Source organism: Ictalurus furcatus, chromosome 21 (genome assembly GCF_023375685.1).
Source record: "Ictalurus furcatus strain D&B chromosome 21, Billie_1.0, whole genome shotgun sequence".
Classification (NCBI taxonomy): Eukaryota; Metazoa; Chordata; class Actinopteri; order Siluriformes; family Ictaluridae; genus Ictalurus; species Ictalurus furcatus.
The window spans coordinates 12,782,914-12,804,158 of record NC_071275.1 but is presented as its reverse complement, the minus strand read 5'-3'; the positions used below and the strand labels follow the sequence as shown (position 1 = coordinate 12,804,158).

Sequence of the window (21,245 nt, the reverse complement as noted above, 5' to 3'; positions counted from 1 at the left end):
TGTTTTTTACATTTGAAACTTCAGGTTCACTGGAAAATCCAAGCAGGGAGGTAGTTGGTGATGCAATCATCTTCAGCTCAGTGCAAATTGGCACCAGCGCTGTATACCAGTGCAATGCCTCAAACGAACATGGCTACCTGCTGGCCAATGCTTTTGTCAACATACTGGGTGAGAGATCTATCGAATAACAAAGTGGTTAGATGTTGAATTTAATCCAGTGTTGCAGTAGAGGGAGGACACATTTCAGTGCTAAACTAGAAAATGGAAATGAAAAATACTGTAACTGAGTCATATCAAATGATGTGGCACCCTGGTTATTTACAGATATGGCACCACGGTTACTGGGCCCCAAGAACCAGCTGATTAAGGTGATCGAGAGCAAACAAGCCTTTCTGGATTGTCCTTTTTTTGGCTCACCTTACCCATTTGTGCGGTGGTAAGTTCTACAGAGGTTGTATAATTGTGTAAGGTTGAGATTCAGAATGTACCATGCTAATGGTGTGTGTTCATCTAGGTTTAAGAATGGCCAGGGTATAGCTCCAAATGTTGGGAAGTACAGCTTACATGAAAACGGTACCCTGGAGATCAAGCGAGTTCGACCTGAAGACCAGGGAACTTACACTTTTGTGGCAAGCAACATCTTGGGCAAAGCTGAAGATCAGGTCCGTTTGGAAGTTAAAGGTGAGGAATCTAAAATAAAGTATTACAAAATTGTCCAAATAATAAGGTTTTAATGTCTAGACAAAGTTCTAAAAGTGTGAATTCTGTTCAAATGTTCACGCCACATTGGCTTCTACTTTCAACTCTAAGTACTATTCTTTCAACTCTAAAGACTCTAAAAAACTGTCACGTTAACCAAAGAGTAATATTATTCTGTTTGAGTAAAACAAACAAACAATTAAACTATAAATAAAAAATAAATGACTAAAAGTAGAATAATATTTCAATAAATAAAACTTTATATGCTTGGCCCAATTTCTCCAATAAATGAAATTGATAATGTTTTGAATCAAAAATAGATCTGAGAAAAACAAGGTGATATTTTATGTGCCTCTTTTTATTGTTTTTTTTTTTTTTTTATATGTGAGATTAAGGCAATATTTGAGATTTTTTAAAATAACTCTTTCAATGCCATTGCTATACAATCAAAAGAGGTAGGTTAAGGGTATAACTAAATGTTTATTGCTTACTTTTGTTTTTTTCCTTTCAGAGCCGACGCGAATTGTCCGAGTTCCAGAGGACCTCTCTGCCAACAGAGGAAGCGTGGCTCGTTTTGATTGCAAGATTAAACACGATTCCACACTCCCCATTACGGTCACCTGGCTCAAAAACGACAAGCCCCTCCATTTTGCTTGGCTGTACGCAATACGCACTACACCACTCATCACACTATTCCATTGTGCCTGCATTACCACCACACTTAGTTCATACTGATTTATCTAATCTAATTTTAAATCTAACTGAAAATGTGTGCTGCACTTAGGAGCAAGTTTAAGAAGGAGGAGGACGCGTTATCCTTTAGCAACATCCAGCCTGATGATGAGGGAACATACACTTGCACAGTTACCACAGAGTTAGACCAGGACTCTGCCTCGGCCCGCCTTACTGTTTTAGGTACACACACACACACACACACACACACACACACAGTTACAGAATTAAAGCAAAGTTTGGCTTGTTTCTGTGTTAGCTCTCATTGCTGACCATTTTAACACATTACTTATTATCTTATTGCTTATTACGTAGGATATTGTCATGTAGCTAAAATATGCCAATATTTACACTCTTTTAACTAGCTGCATCTAAGTAATAGTTTTCTCTTAATATTTATTTTCCTTTAGTTAAATCATGTTGGTGACCTGTAGATGCCATTGTAATTCCATAGAATGTATGTCTGTAATGTTTCTTCTTTCATCTTAGCTTTTACTTGATATGTATCTGTATAGTTTCTTTTTTTTTCTAAGCTCACTAGCGTAGAGACTGTATATAAAGATTTAGTTGTTTTACTAATAGACCTACTAACCCATAACATTTCACCTTTGACCTCACAGAGGATGAATCCCTAGCTCCCTCTAAAACTAGTGCTGTAGCAGGTAACATTTCTTCTTCTTTCTCCTCCTCTAAAAGTTTTTTGTTATTGTTGATTTATTTTTGTTTATTTGTTTTTGAGACTGAATGGCTGTATGATTGTCAGACTGACTTTTCTCACTGTGCTCTATATTCAGTTTACATTTCTAAAGCAGAATATTACGTTTAAAGTATATCTAGCCACTAAATTTCATCCGAAACCTACTTTTGCATACTAGCAGTACAATTTTTGGCTTAACTTCACACAATTGCTATCGAAATACTCAAGTGAGTCTGAACCTCAGTTATATTTTTAAACAATGCCAATAAATACTTCCTTGGCAGAGCTTGGCTTACTCAAACAGCTTTAAATCATGATTGGTGTGATGGATTTACAAACATTCTAAACTTAAAAGCTCATGTTCAGATGATGTATCAATGTGGGCAGTATAACATTCAAATGAATAGATAAATAAATAGCATATATATATATATATATATATATATATATATATATATATATATATATATATATATATATATACACATACACACACACACATGTATACATAATCAATTACATACATTTGGACACTGACAAAATTGTTGTTGTTTTAGCTACCTCCCACGGTATATAGGAGTTGAAGTAATAAATATGTTCTCAAAGTGCAGACTTTCAGCTTTAATTTGAGACTATTGACATCCAAATCAGGTGAATGGTGTAGGAATTACTGCATGTTTTATTTGTGGTCCTCCACTTTTGCCTTGCACCTCCGGGGTTGGGTGTTCAAGTACCTCCCTCCATTTGCCTGTTCTCCCCAACCTTCGGGGTTTTCCTCCGGATACTCTGGTTTGAAATGAACTTTTCCATGATATTCTAATTTTTTGAGATGGCCTGTTATTACCTACTAATATGGATGCTAACAAGCATTATAAATTTTATTGTATTTTTTCCAGAGCACTGAAAGTTTTGACAAGATGTTACAATAGCTTTCAGCTGGGTCTTACACAGGCCACACACAGAGCTGATTAATATTGTAGATTCATGTTTTGTTTTTGTTTTTTTCACATTTTTTGACTTCTTTGTACTGCTTTATATCATTATTTGACCTGGTATTTTCACATCTGCTTTATATTTGCAAATTTTGCCTATAGCTATCTTTCTGTCTAAATTTCTATCTAAATCTGTCTTTCTATGAGATAACCCAGAAAATGTGCATGTGCAAGGAGATGCCACTTTATAGCACTGATTGATTGATTTACTGATTTATTTATTTATTTATTTACGAGCAACATATAAGGTTATCAAACCGATCAACGTGGCTGGTGAGTTTTGATAGCTTTTGGCAGTTGAATAAGTGTTAATTTCAAGCTATGCTTATTGGTAATAATAATTCAGATGCTGACTTTATTAACAGTACCCTTTGGAAAGACGACATAGAATGCAAAAATGTGATATTATTGCTCACATTTGTCCTGTGTTTTTTCCAGCTGTTCCTGATCCTCCTCAGGATCTGGAGTTGTCTGATCTATCAGCACGCTCTGTCCGGCTCACTTGGATCCCTGGCAATGAGAACAACAGTCCTGTTACAAGTACAATTCCATCATTACTCCTCACACACAAATACAGAATTATTTAATGTGAATATTCAGATATTACTTGAATATCTAACATTCTAAGAATTTATAAACTAGCAAATAGTTGTAGAATTTGTTATGCCCCATCTTTGCAGAATTCCTTGTTCAGTATGAAGAGAACCGGTGGAGACCAGGCGAATGGCAAAATCTGTCCAGTTACGCAGGTGATCAGAACTCTGTGAACCTGAATCTGTCTCCGTTTGTGAACTACCAGTTCAGAGTGATCGCCATCAACAGTGTTGGTCTGAGCCGACCAAGCCAGCCATCAGCCCGCTACCAGACCAGCGGAGCACGTAAGTGACCGTGGGCGAGAAAATATTACTGTTCCTGCTCTACTGACTACAACGTCATATTTATTCCTCAATATGTTTGTCAAATACAGTATATTCAAGAGACTGACTTTCATATTTCAACAATATTTACAGATGCACAAAAAACCTTAATATACTTATTGTGGTTAGGTGTGCGTGAGCATTGAGCAGATAGTATATGATGGTCATGTGATGAGGACAGAAATAATTTTGAACACATATTTTAACCATTTAAATTCACAGGAGCTGTTGGTGAATCCAGATTTATATCGTTTATATAGTTTTATAGATAGATTTTTATAGATTTATATAGTTCTTAAAATTATTTATATTATTTATCAAACTTATCATAGTTACTAAATACTGTGTGACTTAAAATGAAATAAGGTGAGGTTGAGATGACGTTTTGGGGGGTTTAAAATGACCTAATATGATCTCTAATACGATTATGTAGTGAAAGATTTTGAGAAATTAATTAAAAGAAATTGCACAAAGTATTAATAGGATGTTAATGTGAAGCTTTCTGTTTTTTAGCTCCTTATGTTTATCCCAATGGCCTTAAAGGGTGGGGTACCAAGAAAACCAACATGGAGATCACTTGGCAGGTGACTACTGATGTAATGTCTTTCTAGTTTAACCCTCATCTTCTGTTTGTCTCATTAAAACACACCATCTATTTTGATTTTTATAGCAAACTGGAGAAAGCTCATCCTTTATTCAATATCTTTGATGTGCCTATGTATCTCACAGTCATTAGCAACAGTTTCATTGTTAATGGAAATAGACACACAAAATACCGTTTTTAGGGGATACTCTTTATAGTAGTTTTGGGTACATTACATTCCTTTGCCACAGGTATTTGTCCAAAACGACTTAATAGAATAGAATTAAAGTATCTAGTCTTTTTACTAGCTGACAATGATACATATGCCACAAAACTAACAAAGGACCAGAAACAAGTGCACAATAGCTGTAGCAAATTTCTGACTTTGCTCCACTTTGGTCAGAATTGTATTCTCTGTTAAATTGATTTATTTTTATACAAAGAAACTTCCAGGAAGTGACTGCAATAAATATTGTAAATGCAGTAAACGTTTTTGGAGAAACAGGATTGTTTGGACAAAAATCCTTCCTAAGCTGTGCAAACAAATTGTTTGTAAAGCTGTAAAAGGTGAAACCAGTGGACTTTTGCCAAAACATCCTGTTTCTACAGAAAATTTGTGTCTGTCACTTAACTTTTATAATACCTATATAAATATGTAACTAGGCTTAGCTATTTCCTGCAGTGCCTCTTTCTTTAAACTAATATATGCATCTATGATCACAGCCCCTTCTTGATAACCAAAGGAATGGGCCTGATCTACGTTATGTGGTCTCATGGAGGAGGAAGGACTTGGAGGAGGAGTGGAATAACATCACCACTACCAATACAAAGCATGTGGTTGGTGATACAGACACTTATGTCCCCTATGAGATCAAGATCCAGGCAGTCAATGACTTTGGTGCAGGCCCTGAGTCAAACATAGTGATTGGCTACTCAGGGGAGGACAGTAAGTACCTGCATTTTAATTATGTTATCCTCTATGTGCTTGGAATACCATATGCTTCACTTTTTGCACTTTTCTGTCAGGGCCCACGGAGGCACCTGGAGACCTCAGGGTGACAAAGACAAACAGCAATAAAGTGAATGTAAACTGGAGCCCTGTCGAGGCCAAATCCATTAATGGAGAGTTTAAAGAGTACAGGGTGAGTTCTTACCTTCCTTACTGTCATTCATGAAGTGGATATGATCTCCATATTCATTGTACTAGAGCTAAAAAAAAAAAAGAGTGTTCAACACTGCTACTTTAAAATCTGTCACATCTGTGTTAAAGATGTCACAGATATGATATTGTACATATCAGACATGTTCACAAGTCCCCGAGGTCCAAGTCCAAGTCAAGTTTCAAGTCTTTGAGGTGGAGTCCAAATAAAGTCTCAAGTCGTTGAGGTCCAAGTCCAAGTCAAGTCTGAAGTCTTTGTTCTGTTTTTAGCAATAGTTCTTTCACTTTATCATCCACTGTGAGGCTAAAAGGTGTGGCGCTCAAAAATAATGGTCACTCGGAACTCAATTTTTAAGTCATTTTTAATGGAAATTCAATATGAAGCAATCTTACAGCATGACTAGCTTCATTACTCTCCCTTCAAAATGCTCTTTGGAGTATGGTGACGAGATGCAAACGGACCAAATGTGTGACATGTAGTAAGTTTGTGTGGGAAAATGTGGGACATATTTCCGGCACCCAAAGGCCTACCATTTTGATGTCTATCTAAATTAATAAGAAACATGTACACTCAGCCAATTTATATTTATTAATATTTATGTATTTTGTATCAAACAATGCAACAAAGAGAAACATTACTGCATAAAAAAAAATAAGTGGGAGGGAAAAAGGATTTCTATGGCTTGACCTCACGTGTGCCTAGTTTGAGTGAAAGCTGACAGCCCTGTGATGACAGGCTTCAATACTTTCTTCATAGCAGTTGGATGAATGTCAGATTTGGCCTGATGCAACTAATGTTTTCCGTCTATTTCAGTTTATAACCTACTGAAATATTATTGTAGAAACATGAGACAAAATAACTAAAACCTTAGTGTAACACTTTCCCAGATTCGGGTAGGGAATAAGGAAGCTGGAGACAGCGGTTTTATTTTATAGACACACACGCACACACATGGCTCTGTGCTAGTTGGCTCTCGCTGTCTTTCGAGGCACCTGTCTCTCCTGTTTTTATTCTCACCTTTGCTCACTGCAACACAGAACATTCATTATTATAATTCCCTGCAGGTATGCAATCCTTACCGTTCACCTCCAGTGACTCCGCCCTGCATTCACAATACGGTGCTCGAGCATGCCCCCGCTTCCACACTTAGTCTGTTCAAAGTTTTTATTGCCAATCAAAATGCAGGACATCATCTCAAGTTGCAAGATGCGGGACATACTGATAGAGAATGAATGAATGAGGAATGAATAGAAAAATGTGGTGTTTGACGCTGTCATGTGGGGTTGTAAAGAGAGAATGTTGGTTTGGGAATGCCAAACCAAAATGATTCGTGTTTTTCTCGAGTCTCTGTCTTCAAGTCCATGTCTAGTCTCAAATCAGTTGTTTGCAAATCTCTAGTCAGTTGTTCAGCACATTCACTGGTGCATATATATATTCTGGATAACATACCACAGTGAAATTTTTTTTAATAAAAATTATTATAATAATGTAAAAGCTAACATATTCTTTATTTTCATTTTAAAGGTATAAGAGATGTTTTATTTATGTTTTACTGTTTTGTTTTAATGGAAACATTAATATTGTTTACATATTCATTTTATTGCATTTGTCATAAATAAGTATTAGAATGGAATGGAATTACAGTTATTTTATCATAAATTTCCTAATTTTGCACACATCTGCATTGTTATATTTATGGTGTTTTTTTTTGTTTTATTATGTTGATGGCTATACATTTCTTCCTGTAGGTTAGTATGGGTATAGTAATTTTAAGTGAAGAGCTTCAGCTAAAAAAAAAAAATCACTCAATAAAAAAAGAAATAAAATGCTCATTGTGGTCTGTTAGCATAAGCTTGTTTGCATTATAAATTAGTGAACAGTTATTATATTTAGATACATCTATACAATATATATTATATTTTTCCATTTTTTTGTATCAGGAAAGATAAAGTTTTGTGCCACCTCTAATCAAAGCATGTATCTTTCTGACGTGGCTCAAGGCCTACTGTACCTGTTCAAGCTTGATTAATGTCTAATGAGTGCATTTAATGTGGCAGTGTGCACAATAAATTTCTATATATGTGAATAAGGCCTATAATCTTTATTCACTTTACTTGTCGACTCTTTTAGCTATATTACTGGAGGGAGGCCAGCCTGGTGAAAGACTTGAAGGTGAATAAGGACAAGAAAACAAAAGGTTTCTTCAGCGATGTGTCTCAGAACAGTGGCGTCCTAATGGACCTCGTCCCTTATAGCAAATACAAGATGTACATGGTTGTGGCCAACAACAAATTTGAGGGACCACACAGCAACACTGTGGAGTTTCAGACCAAGGAAGGCTGTAGGACATTTCTTGTTACTTACTTTCCCTTTATTTGACTTGGTTTTTATTTGTTTTTAAAATGAAAGGACTGAATAACCAATTGCCTAAAACGTCACTGAAGTATTTGTCGTACGGCAGTAATGTCTAATATTATCTTGAATCCTAAATTTTACAAATGAATAATGAAATATTTTCTGACTGTTCAATAGTGCCTGGCGCTCCAAAGTTCTTCAGGATTGTCCAGAGGAACGCCACCACCATTCGCCTAGAATGGAATAAGCCTCTGGAGCCGAATGGCATTCTGATCGGATACACGCTCCAATACAAGACAGGTTTGCTCACTTGTAATCTGAAAAGTCAGTGATGTCCAGGAAAAGTTTGTGTTATTGACTGTTCCACTGTATGACCGGTGTTTTGGTTACATGGTGATTTTTGTTTAATGGTGTACTTAATTGTGCCAATTGCAATATGGCCTAATTACTATTGTTATAAGTTAAATAACTTAAATATTATTATAAGTTTAAATAAGTACTTGTCTTTATTAGCAAGCTCAAAAATTTGCATCACTGTTGAGGATCTAATTATTTTATTTGATGGCATCTAGAGAAAGTTTCTATGTTCCGGTGCACTTCCAATGCAAGTACGCTGTGCACCCATACACCCGTCTTTTGTTTGTTTTGTCTTGTGCCATGTGTGGATTATTTTGCTTTTTGGTATCCCAACGTTTTCAGTTTTGGACTCTTGGATACCTTTGTGTTTTTTCTCGCTGCTTGATGCTTGTTTGGCTGTCGGCCTGCTGCGAGCTCTCTCCCCATTCTGTCCACCACTTCCACCTAGGCTGGTGAGTGAGTTAATGCTCTCTGCATCAGTTGTGCGGATTGTTTACTGCTTACTGTTTGGATGGGTTGCCATCCTCTTGGTGAGCTGTATATTGGTGATGTGATAGTCGGGGGCTGGCTAACGTGATATCACTGGTGGTCCTCATCATATCTGTCAGTGTAAATATGCCTCGGGCAGATGCTCCCTTTCTGCTCCTATTCTGCATCATTTTTGGTGATAAAACTAAAATGGAGATTGGATACTCACCATCCCAACTCAGGGCTCTAAAGTGCCTTCTGCGTCTTGATTCTGTGACATATGAGTACTGTCAGAAGCTTGGGATTACTCATCATCCACGATACATACACCGCTGACCCAGAGTATCCCTGGTGAGAGTAACACTCACTGCTCAACTCCTGGTACTATCCCATGCATCTGGTCTAACAACAGGGCCCAGCTTAAGTCCAAGTCACCATCTTCTGACTGCAGGATGTGCCGATCACTGATCAATCTCAATGTAACTTGTCGATCAACCCGATGCTTGACATTGTCATTTTGCTCTTCTGAACTGCTGCTCCATCTCTTATAAAGCCTCATACCTCAATGAAATAATCTCTGACAAAAACCTTGATATGTTACTACTCGTTGAAACCTGGCAAGTACCCAGTGATTACGTGCTGCTGAACCTACTTACATCACTTGGCTATAGACACATGTCTAGACCGTGACTACATGGCAAGGGGGGGTGGCCTTGCTGTTATCCGTTGAAATGATTTGCATCTCACCCAACTTGACTTTCACAACACTAATACATTCAAATATATGGTACTGAAGGCTGATTTTCATTGTCCTCTCACAATTATTCTACTGTATCGTCCTCCTAAGGTTCAATCAGATTTTTCTTCAGAACTCGGTGAACTGCTAACTCTTGCCTGCACTTCGTCATCACGTGTCCTCCTGCTTGGTGACTTTAACATTCATGTGGATACAGTGCGCTCTAACTCATCTCAACTATTGTCTGTTTTTGACTGTTTCAATTTGACTCTACATGTGACTTTTTCTACTCACACTCATGGTCATACTCTTGATTTAATCTGTACATCTGGGTCTGATATTGCTTCAATCTCCTCTTTTGACACCGGCATCTCTGATCATAAGCTCATTGAATTTAGTCTCAGTCTACCTGCTCAAAAGAAATGCAATAACACAATGATATCCTATCGACACCTAAAATCTGTTGATGCCACATTATTCTCTGCTTCCATAGCTTCCTTTACAATTTCTGATGTTTTTGATATCTCCTGTCCTTCAATGATACTCTCAAAATACCACTCTGTTATGTCTGATATTTTGCATAAGCATCCTCCTATTAAGACTAGGCCTGTCCCCTCCTCCCACACTTCCCCATGGTATACACCTGAGTTCCGGGCCTTAAAAGTCATTTGCAAACAGCTTGAGCGGCTTTACAGGAAAACTGATCTTAAAGTTTACCATCTAGCTCTCACTGATCACATCAACACATACAAAATTGCGATCTAATTACATTTCCACAATGATCAATAAAGCAAGCAATAGGACTAAGGTTTTGTTTGACACAATCAATAAGCTCACCAAACCCCCAGCTCACGATGTTCACGCATCTGAAGAGTTTTGTTGCTCTTTCTTGAATTATTAACAAGAAAAATTGAATGCTGCTTGCCAGTGCTTTAGAGTCAAGACCTCCGATCTTAGTTTTCTGCCTGATCACTCTTATCAACAATTGTCTAGTTTTACTCCTACGAACCCCTCTTCTGTCACTGACACACTAACACTGAAATCCAGTTCTTCATCTTGCCAACTTGATCCTGCTCCAACATTTCTTCACAAACACTTTCATTCTGTCCTCTCTGCACCTATTTCTCACTTCATAAAGAGATCTTTAGCTTCTGCGTCTATCCTAGTACCACTTGAATCTAATTCTTAAAAAGCCTGACTTGGACCCTACTGTTCTTTCTAATTTTCACCCTATCTCTAACTTACCGTTCATTTCTAAAATACTGGAAAGTACTGTTGCCTCCCAGCTCCAATCATTCCTTGCTCAAAATAATTTTTTGGACCCCTTTCAGTCTGGCTTTTGTCCTTTTCATAGTAACGAAACTGTCCTCGTAAGGGTTGTCAATGACCTATTACTTTCTCGCCACTCTGGTTCTCTTTCTATTCTTCTTTTACTCGATCTTAGTTTTGCTTTTGATACTGTCTGTCATGACTTCCTTCTCTCCTGCTTCTCAGATATTGGTGTCATTTGTGCTGCTCATTCCTGGCTTACTTCTTATCTCACAGATAGACAGTTCTACATTTCTATGCAGGATTATAAGTTGCCTACTGTAGCTCTAAAATGAGGTGTCCCTCAGGGATCAGTTCTTGGACCTACTATTTATTATATATATATAATGCCATTGGGTCAACTTATTCGCCACCATGGTTTCAGTTACCACAGTTATGCTGATGACATTCAAATCTATACAGCTTGTAGATCTGCTCCCACTCTCCAGACTGGTCCACTATCAGCATGTGTCAGTGAAATAAAAGGATGGCTTAACTCCAATTTTTTAAAACTTAACATGGACAAAACTGAGATCATTATTACTGGAACACCAGCACTTACTAAAAGTATCCTTTATGACCTTACTTGTGACACTCTCTTACTTATTGATAGCACTCTCATTAAACCACCTAGTACTGTAAAAAATTTTAGGCATCATCTTTGGTCCATACCTCATCTTTGAAGCTCACATAAACTCTGTTTCTAAACTTGGTTTCTTTCACCTTTGTTGCGTTGCTTGCCTCTGTCCCTTCATTAGCCTCAAAAACACTGAAACACTGGTTCATGCATTTATATCCTTGCATCTTGACTATTGCAATGCTCTCTTCATTGGTCTACCTGCTAATTCTATTGCTAGGTTGCAATATATTCAAAACTCTGCCATTAGACTTCTCACACATACAAGCATTCAGCTCACATTACTCCAATCCTGTCTGAACTGCATTGTCTACCGGTTTCATTTCGCATTACATATAAAATAATCCTGCTCACATTTAAATCACTTCACAGTTTGGCACCTTTCTATCTTGGTGAAGGAAGGATTCTCCCCTGCAACCTGATCCGCTCTCTCAGGCCCACTGGGCTCAGACTTCTCTCTGTCCCTAGATTTTGTCCCTCTACCATGGGTCTTTTAGTGTTGTAGCACCTAAAATCTGGAATTCACTCCCTCTGACTCTTCGCAGCATCACATCCATCTCAGAGTTCAAATCCCAAATAAAAACTTGTCCGTTTTCTCAATGTTATCTGTCCTAATCTGTTACTATACATTTTCTCAGTGAATGTACTATCTGTACTATGTATTTCATTTTCTGTATTTGATTGCTCATTGCTTTTCACATTTTGTGTTTGTCCATGATTGTTCATTGTTTATGTATCATTATATTACTACTGTAAAGCATCCTTGAGCTCAGGAAAAGCACTATATAAATTAAACATATTATTATTATTTTTTTAATGACTCAAAATCATCAGCACATTTACCTGATTACTTTATTAACTTCAAACTCTCAAGCAGTCAATCTATCCCAAGATATAAAACACAAAATATCCATCTTTCACAGACATAACAATAACATAATTTTCACATTTATAAGCCTTGGTGGTTTCTTAATTTAGAAGTAAGGATGTGCGAAGTAAGGAACTTTTGCTACGCTCACCTAAAAATAATTCAGACTTGACAAATGACATGGTTGCACCAATTTTGTCAAAACTGTCAAATTACCTTTTGTAATTTGTAGTGAATGGGACAGAGGAGGGCAAGCTACAGGTCCTGAGTTTCTTCCCTAATGAGACAGAGTACACCATGCGCCTGCCTGACCGCTTTACCCGCTACAAGTTCTACCTGTCTGCTCGGACACAGGTCGGCTCTGGTGAGGTCTATGCTGAAGAATCGCCTCACTTTGCCAATGAAGGTGAGCTATCACACATACAGCATATGCAACTTACTATGTGTTGTGAGTGTGGAATGACAAATCCTTGTTATTAAAGGCAGCAAACTTGGGATGTTATTTCTCATGAGTTAGTGGGAGCTTTAAGAAAGTACAGCCTGCACAAGAATCAAATTACAAATCGTTCTGTAATCACATTTTGTATAATGTTTTCTACTTTATTCTGTAATGTAGAACATGCTTGATTATTAACAGTTTCTCAGTGACAAAAAAAGAAAATCCATGTTCCTACACTACTTTTTACATTTTAAGAAACTAATCCTACTAAGAAAATGTTTTAAATTTCAGTACTGGAACACAGACTCACTGTTACAGACTCACATTCATAAAAGTGAGTGCATTAGCATGTGTAATTTGAGAATTAGATAAGAGCAGGAAAAGCGTGAAAGAGATCTCTCTCGAGGCAGCTTTGCTCTCATTTTCACTGAACAGAAGCTTGTTTTGTAATACTAAAACAATATAAAGAATGCCTTTCACTGAACGCTAACGTCATCTAGGTCAGCTCAGGTCAATCACCATTGTTGACTGTTGTTAGGGTCAATGAATGGACAGCTGCTGAGAGCACAATACCCCAGCATTCTTTTCTGTAGTTCTGTCTGTCATTTTCCTGTCTTTTTGTGAGAATCCTCTCTTTCTCTCTCTTTTTGTGTCCTTTCCGTTTTGTGTTGCTTGCCTCTTGACTTCTGTGTTTTCTTAGTATGCTCTGACCTGTCCCCTTCCTCCTTCCTCTCTTGTCTGTCTCTCCTTCGGTGTGAAAAGAAGACTTTATGACTTCAGGTACTGACCCTACAGGTGTAGGTAATGAGGAATGGCCTGTCAATTTGCCTGTCTGTCTTTCTGTTTGTCTACCTGATTCCCTTCTGGCACAGTGCAGTTGTAACCAGATAACAAGGAAAATCCTGACCTATTTTACAAATTTTGCTTGCTTTATTCACAGTACATCAACACCACTATGGCTGTAGAATCACAGCACTCTTTGGGCTGTATTCATAGCTGATGATGCTGAAGTTCAAAAATTTACCAATAAATACGAGGAGAAAGTACAGACACCTGCCATACAGGAGCTTAAAATTAATTTGCCTTCAAGTTGCCAGGTTTTTCTAAAATACATGTATCAGAACTGTTAAGCTGTGAAAAGCCCAGATTGATAAAGCATACCGCACTTTAAATATCCTGTCAAATGCAACATTATGTAGAATAAAATGGATTAATCTAAAAAAGAATAATTCATTGAATAATTAATAAATTAGGCTTAGTGGTTGGCACGTTGGCCTCGCACCTCAAGGGTCGGTGGTTCGATTCTCACCTCCATCCTGTGTGCGCAGAGTTTGCATGTTCTCCCCGTGCCTTGGGGGTTTCCTCCAGGTACTCCGCTTTCCTCCCGCAGTCTAAAGACATGCGCTGTAGGTTGATTGGCACCTCTAAACTGTCCATAGTGTGTGAATGGGTGTGTGAGTGTGTGTGTGTGCGATTTTGCCTTGCTATGGGTTGGCACTAGGGCTGCAGCAACTAATCAATAAAATCGATAATAATCGATAATTAAATTAATCTACAACGAATTTCATTATGCATTATTTTGCTCTGTGACATCACTGTGGATAACCAGCCGTCAGTGACACCACTTCACAATTGTGAACAACGCATTTGTAGATATTTAGAAACAAAAGTAATTGTGTTTTTATGAGAGCAGTAACTGTAATGGGGTTATAACATGCAATTGTATATAAATGTAAGAAATGTCATATATTTACAGAATAAAGTAACATGTTCAGGTGTTCAGATGAGTGAATGTGTGTTACTGCAGAACATTCAACCTCTTACCAGTGAACACTTTTTATTTTTTAAGCATTTTTATTATAGTGATTTAACTTCTGCTTTAAAGCTTGTGGACAATCAGTTGGTTTTTTTTTTTGTTTTCAAAATACAATGTTAAAATAAAAATAAAATCCTTTGCACAATGTATAGCACAGCCCACATAGATACATTGAATACCTTTTTCATAGCCTTCAATTTGCACCATGTTTGAAGGACAACATGAATGTGAAATAGCATGTTTTTTCGAAAAAATACAGAAAAAAAAAATTCGAAAAACTAATCGATTATTCAAAGAAATAATTGACAGATTAATCAATTATCAAAATAATCATTAGTTGCAGCCCTAGTTGCTACCATGTCCAGGGTGTCCCCCACCTTGTGCCCCAAGTTCCCAGGGATAGGCTCCAGGCTCCCTGCAGCCCTGTCTAGGATAAGTGATACAGAAAATGGATGGATGGATTTACTATGAAATAATGGACAAAACACCAGACAAAGAAACCTTAGTGTTTTACATGATGAACCAGCAGAGATATCAAATGAGCATGCAGTAATGTTTGATACCAACAATGCTAGAACGCATTAAGCTGGTGTGAGCTATAACAGAAGTGTGATTATAAGAATGTTGTTCATAATTATCAATACCTTGATTCAATATTATTTGTATAGCACTTTTAACAATGGGCATTGTCAAAAGCTGCGTTTTGGAACTCCAGATATAAATTCAGATCTTAGAGGCTACAACGGCAAGGAAATACTCCCTGATAAAGGATAAGGAACAAATCTTGAGTTTGAGTTTGAATTGCAGGTTGAAATATTGTAGTTACAATGTATTGTCAGACAGTGGTGCTGTGTACTTAAGTTTAACATAATGGAAAATAGTGAATAACCGAGATACTTCTCTTTTTTAGGCCAAAACCAAATATAGATCATTCTGAGATGTGTGTAGTTTCAGGATTAATTCAGCGTTAAACTAATCTCTGAATACAGTCCATTATGCTTAACTCATCCAAGACATGGGTATGAAAAATGCTGATGATTTACACAGTGAGGTGTACATGTTGGTGTGACACAGTGGCCCACATCAACATGTACACTTTAATGAAGTGGTCTTAACTGCACTGGCTATTGTAGTGGCTATCTTTCAGTTTGTGTTTTTGTCTATATCACTATGTGCTTTCAGGGATGGGACACATTCACTGCAATGTTGTTACCACTTACTGACACAATGCTTTTTTAGATAAATGGTGTTATGTTAATCAGTGAGGCTGTTTTTATTAGGATGTAGCCTATATATGTTTATAGGTTCTAGATTTATTAACTTCTTACTTTTAATTTCTTATCAGTTGACCACTGATCCCTGAGAGCACCGTTATCATGGAGTCCCTTATTGTCACATGCCTCATGTGGCCTATCACAGCATGTTCTTCTCATTTCACAGTTAAGCATGCAGAAAACTGATGCCTTCATGAATGAGTGGTTCTTAAAGGGTTTTACATTGTGACATGACTGTTTGAGAAACAGAGAGCTGTTGGATATTGCTCCTGAGCTAAGGGTCTCCAGCAATTGTATACAACCACAAATACCATGTAGGAGTATTTAAGGTTTAATGCTATTTTGAAAGACTCAAATCTTACTCATTCAGTAAATTGCTTTGCTTCAAAGGCTTTGAAGATCGTCATCATAATGTCTGAGCATGCTTCCTACAACTTCCTTTAAGTAAGAAGTTTAGGAGTCATTCACTGCTTAATCCATGTACCACCAATGCTTGCGCTTTTCATTTTGATCTCTGCTCTTACAGTTAGGTCTATCTTTTGTTACTCCAGGGTATCTTACAGGTAAGAATGCACTGAGCTGCTTGCTGACTGGCCATTGGGAATGCAGAGCCCACATCCACTGTATTTTTTAGAAAGCATAATGATTTGGTAAATAGTACTGTCACTGAGTTCAGAAGGACATCCTCTGATAGGCATAACCTTGGTGGTTATGTAGTTTTGTATCGCGGCTGTTCTTAACTGTCATGCATATTTCACGTTTTGCCTGCTGATCAGCTCTAATGAGATGTCAGAATTTGACATGAGCTTTGCTTTAATGCTTATTCTCTGTGGCTGCGTTTGCAAGGATAAATAAAGGGAAATGTGTGGTTGCATTATTTTGAGGGATTTCACTAAGTGAAGATGTGAAAGAGTAAGGCTGTCTATTCTCTTTTCAGTCATGTGTGATATTTTTGTTAATGTTGTGTACAAAGATGCTCAGCCCCCTTCTGAATGGTTGCAATATGGTACGGTTTATGGTGGTGGACATGTTTTCCTTGATGGATTTTCCACAACTATATTATCTAATGAGGCATGAAATTTAAACACTACAACCACTTGGAGGCAGTGTTGCATGAGTTCTAGTGATAGTCAAACAACCAAAATGAAGTTATTCTTGTGTCTGCCACATATGCATGGCTGCCCTCAGCAGCCATGCATTATTATTTTTTCTTTCTTATTTTCTCATGATCACAACTTAATTTTTCTGTGTACTCGACATAACATTTTTTTTTGTTCTAGAGGCAACAAAAGCTTAGCACAATAACACAGCATCATGTAGGAACAGATTAATTTTGACTTTAATCAGGGACACACTCAAGCTAAAATAGCTCTGTCTGCCAGTGACTGACAACTTCCACATTAGTGTGCGACACTTGAGAAGCAGGACACCCCTCTCAGAATGTGGAGATAAAGTCCATGTCTACAGGTCCTCGGTAGCCACACCTGATATTTTATTTAGTGAATTCCAGCTCTTTTTACTAAGCCAGATCATTTGGCTCAGCTCAGCAATAAGAGCCGGCTCTATTGGCTCCCAAACGGCGCTTCATTTAGTACCACTTCTGGCTTTTATAATTCATCCATATTTAGCAATATTGTGACCTAATATTAGTATATGTGCATATATATCACTCAAACTATTCAATGTAATTATACTAAACCTTTAATTGTACATAAAATCAAACACTATTACACATGTGTATTGAACGTATTATTTATATTGAACTATCCAAAACACAAACCATTCCAAACAAATCACATTCACTGCACTGTTGGATGTACAATTCTAATTTGCCCATGAAGGTTGTCAGTAGAACCAGCCCCATATGATATTTTTACCTTAAAAATTCGACATTCTGCCTTTATGTTATCTATGTCATTAAAATGCATGCATTAAATGTATTAAAATGGAGAATGTTATCTTATGTGATTTGTCAACACAACATTCAGTCAGTGCATGGAGTGCGTGTGGCCGAGCAGTGTGGCGAAAAGATCATCCTATTATTCTGTCTTGTATTAATTAAAAAAAAAACTAAATCAGCTTTCAGACGGGAGGTGGCTTAGAGCCTCCTTTACTTAAAGGAGCTGGCTCATAAGAGCCGACTCGTTCGCGAACGACACATCACTAATTTGATGTTTCTTTTCTTTCAGAAGACACTCATGCAACGCTAACTTTAGGAACATTTGTCTTTTTCGTTTTGATCATTTTCAGTTACAGGCCTGTAGGGACCCCCTACTCACCTTTATGAAAAAATAGCAATATTACTGTCTAATATGTTGACCAGTATTTCTATTGAGATTCTATTTGCTATTAGCCTTTGATCATAAAAAAATTTCAGTGGTCAGAAAAAGATTCAAATGCACTAAATATATATTAAAATATATTGTATTCAGTACAGTATATTATATTCACTGATTACAGTATAGATTAAAACGTAGATAGGCTATTATATACTGCTTGTTGATCATGCATAGAGAATAAATAAATAACAGTGAGGAATATTCTCAACACAGGTTATGTATAGTGGTGCTTGAAAATTTGTGAATTTTAGAATTTTCTATATTTCTGCATAAAAATGACCTAAAACAACATCAGATTTTAGTTCTAAAAGTAGGCAAAGTGAACAGAATTAAATAAATGAGGCAAAAATGTTATACTGGTTTGTTTATTTATTAAGGAAAATCATCCCAATATTACATATCTGTGAACCTCTAGGATTAGCAGTTAATTTGAAGGCGAAATTTGAGTCAGGTGTTTTCAATCAATGGGATGACAGGTGTGAGTGAGTACCCTATTTTATTTAAAGATCAGGGATCTATCAAAGTCTGATCTTCACAACACATGTTTGTGGAAGTGTATCATGGCACAATCAAAGGAGATTTCTGAAGACCTCAAAAAAAGAGTTGTTGATTCTCATCAGGCTAGAAAAAGGTTACAAAACCATCTCTAAAGAGACTCCACCAATCCACAGTCAGACAGATTGTTTACAAATGGAGGGAATTCAAGACCATTGTCACCCTCCCCAGGAGTGGTCAACCAACAAAGATCACTCCAAAAACAAGACGTGTAATTGTCCGCAAGGACACAAAGGAACCCAGGATAACTTCTACGCACCTAAAGGACTCTCTCACATTGGCTAATGTTAATGTTCATGAGTCCACCATCAGGAGAACACTGAACAAAAATGGTGTGCATGGCAGGGTTGCAGGGAGAAAGCCTCTGCTCTCCAAAATGAACATTGCTTCCCCTCTGCAGTTTGCTAAAGATCATATGGACAAGCCAGAGGGCTAATGGAACAATGTTTTGTGGACGGATGAGACCAAAAGATAATTTTTGGTTTAAATGAAAAGGATTATGTTTGGAGAAAGGAAAGCACTGTATTCTAGCATAACAACCTTATCCCATCTGTGAAACATGGTGGTGGTAGTATCATGGTTTGTGCCTGTTTTGCTGCCACTGGGCCAGGACATCTTGCCTTCATTGATGGAACAATGAATTCTGAATTGTACCAGCAAGTTCTAGAGGAAAATGTCAGGACATCTGTCCATGATCTGATCTGAAGAGAAGGTGAGTCATGCAGCAAGACAACGACTCCAAGCATACAATTCAATCTACCAAAAATGGTTAAAGAAGAATAATGTTAATGTTTTGGAATGGCCACGTCAAAGTCCTTAATCCCATAGAAACGTTGTAGAAGGACCCAAAGCAAGCAGTTCATTGAGGAAACCCACCAACATCCCAGAGTTGAAGCTGTTCTGTACTGAGGAATGGACTAAAATTCCTCCTAGCCAATGTGCAGGACTGATCAATAGTTACCATAAATGTTTAGTTGCAGTTATTGCTGCACAAGGAGCTCATACCAGGTACTGAAAGCAAAGGTTCACATACTTTTGCCACTCACAGATATGTATTATTGGATCATTTTCCTCAATAAGTAAATAACCAAGTATAATATTTTTGTCTCATTTGTTTAATTGGGTTCTCTTTGTCTACTCTTAGGACTTGTGTGAACATCTGATGATGTTTTAGATCATACTTATGCAGAAATATGGAAAATTCTAAAGGGTTTACAAACTTTCAAGCACCACTGTACATGGTAGTGTGTGGCACTGATATAAGTGTACAATTACAGTTCAAATCAAACACAGGAGGGTTGCTGGGGTTTTTGTCCTCAGTTTACAGTCTTCAGAGTTTAAAATGTATACATTTCTGAAGCTTTGTAACATGTAGTTAAGTGGAAATCCAATATATTCTGAAGTGCAAATATTATATACTACAGTAGCACATGCAATAATGGATAGCCACATCCACCAACAGTAGTGCCTTATTGCACAATATCAAAGGTTGAACACCTGGACGAATGAAACCGAAATGTCAGTTGTTCTCCAGACTCAAAAGGTGCCTTTTATGATTCATGTAAAAGCAGAAAAGATCAGACACTCCCATGTTTCCAAGTAAGAACCTGGCATGAGCTACAACTCAGCTTAATATGGGGTGACACTGTAAAACATGATAGCCCCATTAAGTTATGTGAACGTTTTGAGTTATCTTCAAGTTGAGTTTACTCACGTTTTTAAGGCAGCATGTGAAAATTCATTTCTAAGTTTTATAAGTAATAAATTAGGCAACAGTGTTGTTTGTGATGTGCTTGCCAAGTTTCCTGTTAAAGTCCAGCACAAGCTTGTCACAGCTTCCCAATCCAGCCATGAGAATGATTTCAATACATTCTTGTTTTGTCTATGGCATTCTTATAGGCTATCTGAAAAAAAAAAAAAAAAACACATTTGCTAAAAGGTGTTAATTTCCCCTATGTATGGAGACTTTGGGACACTCTGTATTATCAACTGTGTAGTCAAGAACTGTGGTAAATCGTGAACACTCAGCTGAATGATTTTTAAGTGATTTAAGTAATGTGTAGTTAACAGTAAAAATTTTAACATTAATTTCAATATAATCCTTTTATAAATCACTTGTCTAATGTTTACATGGCCAACATTTTCTCTGTTGATGAGGTGTTATGCAGGAAAGCTATACAACAAATGATAATCACTGTCTAATTAATCATCAACATCCTGGTCCTGGCCCTCTGGGCAAAATGTTCATACAGCCCCTCAGGTTCCAATGCAGGCATTGTTCAACAAGTAGCAGGTTCCTCAAAGAGCCGTTGA

At 37.2% G+C, this 21,245-nt stretch overlaps 1 protein-coding gene across 1 annotated transcript in view; it reads left to right on the top strand.

Annotated features, from left to right (window-relative positions):
- Positions 1-21,245, top strand: part of nfasca (neurofascin homolog (chicken) a) — a 72,194-nt gene that overhangs the window by 29,602 nt on the left and 21,347 nt on the right. Inside the window, exons 12-25 of the mRNA XM_053652670.1 lie at positions 25-168; positions 325-436; positions 515-681; positions 1,211-1,358; positions 1,484-1,614; positions 2,052-2,093; positions 3,559-3,660; positions 3,801-3,998; positions 4,551-4,621; positions 5,344-5,566; positions 5,647-5,762; positions 7,911-8,121; positions 8,313-8,435; positions 12,742-12,915. Coding sequence (XP_053508645.1) covers positions 25-168; positions 325-436; positions 515-681; positions 1,211-1,358; positions 1,484-1,614; positions 2,052-2,093; positions 3,559-3,660; positions 3,801-3,998; positions 4,551-4,621; positions 5,344-5,566; positions 5,647-5,762; positions 7,911-8,121; positions 8,313-8,435; positions 12,742-12,915 — 1,962 coding nt within the window. The remainder of the gene's footprint in view (positions 1-24; positions 169-324; positions 437-514; positions 682-1,210; positions 1,359-1,483; positions 1,615-2,051; positions 2,094-3,558; positions 3,661-3,800; positions 3,999-4,550; positions 4,622-5,343; positions 5,567-5,646; positions 5,763-7,910; positions 8,122-8,312; positions 8,436-12,741; positions 12,916-21,245) is intronic.